This window comes from Triticum aestivum, chromosome 7D (genome assembly GCF_018294505.1).
Source record: "Triticum aestivum cultivar Chinese Spring chromosome 7D, IWGSC CS RefSeq v2.1, whole genome shotgun sequence".
Lineage (NCBI taxonomy): Eukaryota > Viridiplantae > Streptophyta > Magnoliopsida > Poales > Poaceae > Triticum > Triticum aestivum.
In genome coordinates this window covers 115476835-115486024 of record NC_057814.1, presented here as the reverse complement: position 1 = coordinate 115486024, position 9190 = coordinate 115476835, and the positions used below count along the sequence as shown (strand labels likewise).

The 9190-nt window shown below is 43.4% G+C and overlaps 1 protein-coding gene across 1 annotated transcript; it reads left to right on the top strand.

Moving 5' to 3' along the window:
- Positions 1–3763: 3763 nt before the first annotated feature.
- Positions 3764–6850, top strand: LOC123167275 (phosphopantothenoylcysteine decarboxylase; the record flags this gene model as incomplete). The annotated part of the gene is given in 3 exon segments (XM_044585105.1): positions 3764–3783; positions 5744–6092; positions 6209–6850. Coding segments are annotated over 2 exon segments (648 nt in total). The 3' UTR covers positions 6527–6850.
- Between the last annotated feature and the right edge of the window lie 2340 nt (positions 6851–9190).

The following is a 9190-nucleotide window of genomic DNA, read 5'->3' as shown; positions in this document are numbered from 1 at the left end:
GTCGGGGCGGGGCAACTGCAGAGATGAGTGTGAAAAACGCAAAGTGTTTTCTTATATACCAAGGGCATTAGTACTGATTCGTGGCACCAACCGGTACCAATGCCCCCTTTAGTCCCGGTTGGTTCCACCAACCGGGACCAAAGGTCTCTTTTCAGCAGCCCAAAGGACGGGAAGCGGCGGCCTTTGGTCCCGGTTGGTGGCACTAACCGGTACTAAAGGGTGGCATTGGTTTCGGTTGGTGGCACGAACCGGTACCAATGCCACCCTTTTAGTCCCGGTTGGTGCCACCAACCGAGACTAAAGGCCGCGCACAGCGGCCTGGTGGTGGGAGTTTAGTACCACCTCGCTATTTGAGAGGGGCGCGCAGTGGTTTATAAGCCCCACTGCCGCACCCCTCTCTATTGCAGGCTTACGGGCCTAATTGTCACTGCTATGCCAGATGGGCCTACTGGACCTTCTGCGGGCCTGAAACCTGGCCCATTGATGGGTTTCTAGTCGTATTCAGGCCGTGGTGGCCCAGTAGATGGCAATTTTTTTATTTTTTCCCAGTTTTTTGTTTTCTTTTTTGCTTTTTTTTATTGTTTCTACTTACAACAAAATACTTATTTATTTTATTTTATTTTATTTTATTTTGTTTCTAATTACTTATTTATTTTATTTTATGATAATTCTTTTTGCTATTAAGGTTTCTAACAAAAAAAGTTCTTTATGAAAATTCTATTTGCTTTTAATGATTTTGAACAGAAAATACTTTGATAATTTTAGTTGCATGAATTTTATATAATTTTAGTAGAGGTTGCTTATAGTGTTTTGAACAGAAAATACTTTGATAATTTTAGTTTCATAAATTTCATTTATGTTACTAAAGTTTATTTTATTTTATTTTATTTTGTTTCTACTTATATATTTTATTGTAGTTTATGTTATTTTGTTTCTAATTACTTATTTATTTTATTTTATGAGAATTCTTTTTGCTATTAAAGTTTGTAACAAAAAAGTTGTTTATGAAAATTCATTTTGCTTTTAATGATTTTGAATAGAAAATACTTTAATAATTCATCATTTCACCCACATAGCATGTGCAAGAAAGTAGAGAGGGTTACGCCAAAAAATGGATGCACTTCGTGTACAAAACGGATAATCTCTTTCGAAATATCAGGGTTTCATACGGAAACTCGTCTGTTACAAAGGGATTTCATTTTTTTGAACTTATTTGAAGTCCATAGTTTTTCTGTGTTCAAAATGCACCATTCAAAGCCACATCATCAATTTTCAACTCTTTCTGACTTCATTTGTTATTTTTCATGCATTTACTGATTATTTTGAGCTATATGACCCTGAAATTGAAAACATTTCAAATGAACTCTGAAAAGGTTGAAAGGTGGCATGGTATCATCATTTGACCCACATAGCATGTGCAAGAAAGTAGAGAGGGTTACGACAAAAATTGGATGCACTTCGTGTACAAAACAGACAATCTCTTTCGAAGTATCAGGGTTTCATACGGAAACTCGTCTGTTACAAAGGAATTTCATTTTTTTAACTTATTTGAACTCCATAGTTTTTCTGTGTTCAAAATGCACCATTCAAAGCCACATCATCAATTTTAACCCTTTCTGACTTCATTTGTTATTTTTCATGCATTTACTGATTTTTTTCAGCTATAAGACCCTGAAATTGAAAAGCACTACAAATGAACATGGATAGATAAATGACCAAATTAATAGTAGTTCATCATCACATTAAAACCAAAGTACATACATAGTTCAAATTGAACAACATATAGCTCTCCAGAGCATCTAGTTAAACCATACATTGAAACAATGTAAACCTTTCAATGCAACAACAAATGCGATCATAATCACAACTAAGGTAACAATTGATCCAACGGCATAATGATACCAAGCCTCGGTATGAATGACATATTTTCTAATCTTTCTAATCTTCAACCGCATTGCATCCATCTTGATCTTGTGATCATCGACGACATCCGCAACATGCAACTCCAATATCATCTTCTCCTCCTCAATTTTTTTTATTTTTTCCTTCAAATAATTGTTTTCTTCTTCAACTAAATTTAACCTCTCGACAATAGGGTCGGTTGGAATTTCCGGTTCATCCACCTCCTACATAAATAAAATCTATGTCACGTTGGTCGGCATAATTGTCATAAACAATAAATGAACCAAATAGTTATAAAAAGATAATATGTACCACATCTGAATCATAGACAGGACGAGGGCCGACGGGGGCGGATACCAGAACCATCGCACTATATAATAACAAGGAATAATAAAAGTAAGAAAATTAGACAAGTATCTATCTGAAATAAGAATTTTTTTTCTTTCAAAAAGAAGATAAGAACAAGAGGCTCACCACGGTGCTGCCGGCGACGAGATCGGTGCGGGCGATCGACGGCGGTGAAGATGGGGACGGGACGTGACGGACCGCTAAACCTAGAAAAATCTCGGGGAAAATGGAGCTCAGAGGTCGAGTTTCGAGAGAAGAAATATTAACTAGTGTGGCTCGGACGTTTCATCGAACACCTCATGTGCATAGGAGGTGAGCTAGAGCACCCAAATGCCCTCCCCTCGCCGGCCAGCAAAAAACAGAGCAGTGTGGAGTGCTCTGCTCGCCGGCGATGGGCTATATATAGGCAACTCATTTGTCCCGGTTCGTGGCTGGAACCGGGACCAATGGATGTGGAGGCCCATTGGTCCCGGTTCGTGCCTAGAACCGGGACAAATGGGTCCAGACGAACCGGGACCAAAGCCTACGAGGCCCCGGTCGGCCACCTGGGCTCACGAATCGGGACGAATGCACCCATTGGTCCCGGTTCGTATAAGAACCGGGACTAATGGGCTGGCCAGGCCCGAACGAAAGCCCCTTTTTCTACTAGTGGATGTCAGTTATTGATGAAAATTGCACTAAAAATAAAAAGAACTTCCATGATTTTCCTGAAAACTGCAAGCACCAAAATGCCATCCCGTGTGTTTGCAAATGCGTGGCAGCGAACGTTCGTGCATCCTTCTTTCTTTTACATAGACATCTAACCGCTACAAGTGCTCAGGCTTGTACTAACACGAGTAATACAAAAATCTCTTTCAGCTTTGAGATGCAAAATCTTACTCCTTTTTTGTTGCTTATCATCTTTACCAATTCAAGGCAATCCGATTCAACAGGGAGTTGCACCATTGTAAAAAGAGTGTCATTTCTTTCATGCAATTGCTACTTCTGCTTCAAAGGGCCGATGCACATATCTGAATATACCTACAATATTATTTCTTTCTTTGGTTCGGTCGTGCAAAACTCTCTAAATGCACGAGTTGATGGTTTGGTTTCTCGCATTGTATACTTTCTTGGGAATTTTTTTCTACAAAATGTTTTGTTGGTGTATTCTACTCCATTTTATCTTTTTTTAGAACCTCTATCTACTCAATATTTTTGCACTCGTATGATCGACCCAGGCCTGGTAAAAGAGGGCCGAAGCACCAATCTGCAAGGGGAGAAGGATTTCGGCCTGCAAGGCCCAACACCGGACCAGCGACGACCCTGCCCAGTCCAGTCCGAGTCTGACCAAGTGAGAAGCGACCAGTCCCGACGCTCCACAGCGGCCAGCGCCTCCAGTCGCTCCCAATTCCCTCCGCCCGCGGCGCGCCGCTCCCGGCAGCCCCGGTCGCCGCCTCCGCCTACCGCCGGCCGACGAAGCTCCCCGGCCCCTCCCGCCTCTGCCGCCGTCTTCAACCGCTTATCTGCCTACCCTCCTACCAAATCGCCTCTCAGGTCAGTAGATCCTGGACTCTGAATCTCTGATGCTGCTGTGGTCGTAGTACTCTGTGAGAAACTGGCCCATGAAGTTGCTGCCAGTAAGAGCTAAACCCCTCTTCGATTTGTTTCCCGTAGCTTCCGTGCTTATACAGAATCACAGGGTAGTTACTGCGAAGGCTGGTGGCGTTTCGTCCCTAAATAAATAGAGGACTAGTGGCTTTCACACAAAATGTTAGGCTATATGCTGATTCTGTTCATGTGATTTCAAAATGCAAGTTACATTTGAGGGCAGCAGTCTGGATCTGCTTCATGTATGCTCCATGCTTACAGAGAATCATAGGGTAGTTATGCCCAGAGTAGTCGCTTTCGTAAACACTAGTGGCTTTTCTGATGCAGTTTTCATGTTGATATGCCTCATGGGTTTGCAAAATGCAAGTTAAGTTGGATGGCATGAATTCGTGTGTGATTGGACACAAAAGGCTGCAATTGTTGTTGGTGTGCAACAGAAATTGGTTGAGTGCCAAGGGGCCTCAGGGCAGAGAAGGAACCGAAATGGGTTGATCCGGTGCCTTAGTTCTTCCTTTGATGTATTCAGTTCACAGTCGATCTACAAACCCTTACATAATCGTGCCTGACACTTCTGCTGTGATATGTACTATTTTTTTGATTGCAATCTAGGAAGACTAATTATATGTTAGGCAAACACTTAGCAGCCAAACTTTTACACTACAGATAGTAAGTTTTACATAGTTCGGACATAAGCATAGTCCTGCACATCTGAAGTAGTGCCGAAAAATTAAAGCATGTTTGACTTCTCTGCATTTTTTGCAATTGTTAGAATTCCTTATGGATTGTTAGACCACTTTTATTTTCTATGATTTAAAAGATTTTATTTGAGCAAGTAAATTTGGATCAAGCAGTTAAACAATATTTTCATTTTGGTACAAAATACATAAGCGTGATGCCTGGTTCTACCTGAATTCATTAGATTGTTTTGCTGTTTTCCAAAGGAAAGGTAAGTTATAGTTAGATATCTGAATGTTTCCCTAGATACAGATACAGTATATCCTTCCCTAGATCAGGTGGAAATCGCCTTCCCTGAATGTGAACTATTATCCAAAATGAACTATCCAGAAACGATCCGGTCCCGATCTGATCTGTCGGGAAATATCGACCATGGTTTAGGTGGGATGACTTCTGTGGTAACTTGCCACGATGATCGTGGCTGTGCAATCACAACCACCACAATTTTGTCTTAGTTCCTAGTGAACAGAGTTCTTTATCAGTTTTAGACACTTGAATCATACTAACAATATCTTTGATAGTTTCATGACATGCATCCATGAATGACTAAATGAGAGTATGAGAATCCCAGCGTCTCCAACAACCATTAAGAGTCAACCTAAGTCAATCAAATAGTGCAAAATGTAGAAAAGGCCAAATTGCTAAGTATGGTGACTAGCATTGGAGCTCAAATGTCAATGGTAAAATTGTAGAAAGGAATCAACAAGTCCTAGCCGCATAACTTTGGTCTTCAGATACAGAATGTGTGCTATAATGATAGTAACATCAGGTTTCAGATTATTACTTTGATTACCTCATATTGCCTTACCATTCCAGTGTCTACTTCCCTCAAATAGTACATTTGACCCTATTAGAAGATGTAAATGATAAATTGGAGCCGTTGGTTATGTTTTTAAGGATGTCAACGTGTTCCCTCATGCAGTGCAACCAAACTGCACCTCAGTCAGACCGACAACACTTAATTTCTGTGTTGATGATTACAGATGCAGACGTATCATTCTCTGAGTGGTACTAGATATATTTCAGGGCGCTTGAATTTTGGGACAACATAACATATTGTTTGCATCTTTCAAATGATTTTTCTTCTTGATTTTGATTCCAGAGTGTGCACTGTGGATCATGTTTTCCTGTACCAGCATAAATCCTCTGAATACCTGTAACTCAAATGCAGGGCGATCCAAGTAAAGCAGATGACTACATCAGAACCGGTACAGGGAAGCTGGGAGCTGGAACCCAGCAGGCCTCGGGTCCTCCTTGCTGCTTCAGGGAGTGTAGCTGCTATAAAATTCGAGAGCCTCTGTCGTGTCTTCTCCGAGTGGGCGGAAGTCCGAGCTGTGGCCACCAAGTCATCATTGCACTTTGTTGATAGATCATCTCTCCCTAGCGACGTCATTCTTTACACTGATGATGATGAGTGGTCTACCTGGACGAAGATAGGAGACGAGGTTCTGCACATAGAGCTGCGGAAGTGGGCAGACATCATGGTGATCGCCCCCTTATCTGCAAATACCCTGGCCAAGGTCTGTTGTCTCTTCTTCCATGAACCGTTAGATTCGATGTTGCATGCCTGAATCAGTTAAGAGAACAGCAAGCCGCTCTCGTTCCAGCACAGACTGACATTTCATTAGCTTCACAGATCGCTGGTGGGTTATGCGACAACCTCCTGACGTGCATAGTGCGAGCATGGGACTACAAGAAGCCGATCTTCGTCGCGCCAGCCATGAACACCTTCATGTGGAACAACCCGTTCACGGCGCGCCACATCGAGACGATCAGTCAACTCGGCATTTCCCTGGTCCCGCCCACCACGAAAAGGCTGGCCTGCGGCGACTACGGAAACGGCGCGATGGCTGAGCCCTCGCAGATCCACACGACCGTGAGGCTCGCGTGCAAGTCGCAGACGTTCGGCATGGGCATTTCGCCTGCGAACCCTTCCAGCAGCCGCCCTGTCTAGCTGATGCGATGATGGGTCAGTGTGTTCAGGTGTTTATGCTTAGTACTTGAGTTCTTCTGTGCCGCCAACATCTGGGTGTTTATCGGCGATGTCTGTATTGACCCAACATGTAGTACCTATGGATCAGCATATTTGTTACTGTAGTAGATGTTACTCCCTCCGTCCCATAATATAAGAGCGTTTTTTACACTAGTGTAGTGTCAAAAATGCTCTTATATTATGGGACAGAGGTACTTATTAGGCCATAGAGACTGAGGAATTGATGTTATTCCAGCCACAGTGTTATGTTATGTTATCTATGGATGAATCTGCTTCCGTTGTTTCTCTTCTGAATTTTACTGGGATGCTTTGCAAATGACTCCAGCTGGAACTCGTCGGCAAGAGGCAAAATTCTCTTTCTCCATTTTGGTGCTGGACACTGCACGTCTGCACTGTCAGGATCGGAGCATTGTGTGAACGTGACGTGTCCCGGCAAAGTGCTCGGGTGAATCAGAACCTGTGACCAGGCAACGAGATAAGATAAGTCCAAATCCAGATAAGCATCAGGTGGAGGTTGCGGATTCAGTTCAGTCACCGTCTTGGCCTTCCTGCTACCAGCAGTAACAGGGACGTTTTGGTTTCGTAGCCCCCACAAGGCCACACGGTTGTGGTAGAGAGATGAATGGTTGGTGCAGTGTTGACTCGTCCGGATAAACGGATAATCGTGTCCACTCCAGCGCGTCAGAACTTCGTATTTTTGCGAGTAAATGAAACTCCAAGAAAATGCAGGAAAGAGGCGGCCATGAAATTATAGTTGGAATATTTCAACCAAAATCAGAGAGAGAGAGAGAGAGAGAGAGAGAGAGAGGCCTTTGAGTTTGAGGTGTTTTGCGGCGTGGAAAATTCCGAATCGCAAATAAATGGTGAACCTGATAATTGCCCAAATAATAAAAACAAAAGTAGCTATCGCCTTTTCATCTTTACACCGCGAAAGAGAATTACGTGGGCACCTTCAGTGCCTCGAACCAATTAGGCTGGACGGTTAGTATTTTGTAACAATCCTCGCTGAAAACGTGTAGATTTTTGAAATACAAAAGGTCATGTCACAGTCTCTGTGCCTCACGACTAATTCAGAAAATAAATCAACATTTCTCTATTTCGCGTGGCGGAAGTGACATGATTTACGACACTATGCATGTGCTCTGTTTCATCAAGAATAATTTTATTTATGATCAATATAATGTTTGAGAGAACCAAGTAGTGGTTAGATGGCTAGGAGGGTGATGGCCTCAGCTCGCTAAGAATCAAACCCTAGCTTTAATGCTTTGGTGTCTCGCTTAAATAGGAGGCGACGTTCGTTGATAACGAGACGTCTGTGGTGATTTCGTTAATCTTGAATCTCCGATCTGGTGTGTGGGTGTATGTGTGTGGTGGTTTGAGCTTTTACATGCATGTGCATGTCTGCGTTGCAATCACTGTTTGTAAAAAAATACAATGCCTGAAAAACTCAGTACAAGACTAGAAATACAAATAATTTAGAAGGAAAGATGACAATTATTTTTTTGAGGGAAAAGACGAGGAACTTGAAGTACATTAAAACCGAGGAATGTGTGACAACATATTAAAGTAACCGTGTTTACATTGGGAAAGTGCATTACGTGGGCACTTTCATGGTTAGTATAACTCCTGCTAAATCTTTTAAATAGTAAGTACTCCCTCTGTTCCGAAATGTATGTCGCTGGGGAATATGTTCCGACCAGGTGAAAATGGGCAAATGGACCTTTATGCCCCCAGTTCAAACTTTGAATCTGTCCGTCATCTTCCTCAGCGTCTTCCACCTCCGCCTCCGCCCCGGCACTCCACCTCCGCCTCCGCGGCTCTGCCACCCGCCCTCCACCTCCGCCCCGGCACTCCACCTCCGCCTCCGCGGCTCCGCCACCTGCCCTCCACCCCCGCGCTCCTCTCCCACGCCAGGGGCTCCTCCCGGCCCCCGCGCGCCCAGGTGGTGCTCTGCTGCCGCCCGCTGGTGGAGACGAGGTGCTGATCTACTGCCGGCCGCTGGTGGAGGCGAGCTGGTGCTCTGCTGCCGCCCGCTAGTGGAGGCGAGCTGCTGCCTACGCGCGCCCAAGGGCTGTTCCTCCCCATGCACAGGTGCTGCTGCCGCTGAAGTCCTCGCCGCTGGGCAGGAGCTGCTTTAGCTGGAGTTCTCAATTTTGCTCTCCTAGGTTCATCTCCTCGCCCATTACTCCCTCTGCATCATCCGAGTAAACAATTTGATGATCATAAACTTGATGTAATCATCTGTCTTAAATAATTTGAATAATTGCATGTAGTACAATCTTGGAGTAATACTGAAATTTAACACTGAAACTGAACAGTGATATTGAACACTGAAAGATGAACACTGAGTAGAACATGTACTGTCAATACAAGTTTGGACTTGTACTGTCAATACAAAAAATGAGCATGTACTGTCAATTTAACACAGGTTTGGACTTCTTAGTTTCATCAGTACTCCAAATCAGTAGGAGTATGAATTAATGGGCAAAAATAATTGCTACTCTCATTTCAGGTAAAATTGAGTAGGAATAGGAGTATGAATATCAGGAGCATGAATACCAAGAAGGGTAGTGGTAAAACATAGAGCATGGCCTCCGAAAATTTTACCTCAGCCTTACTTTGAAC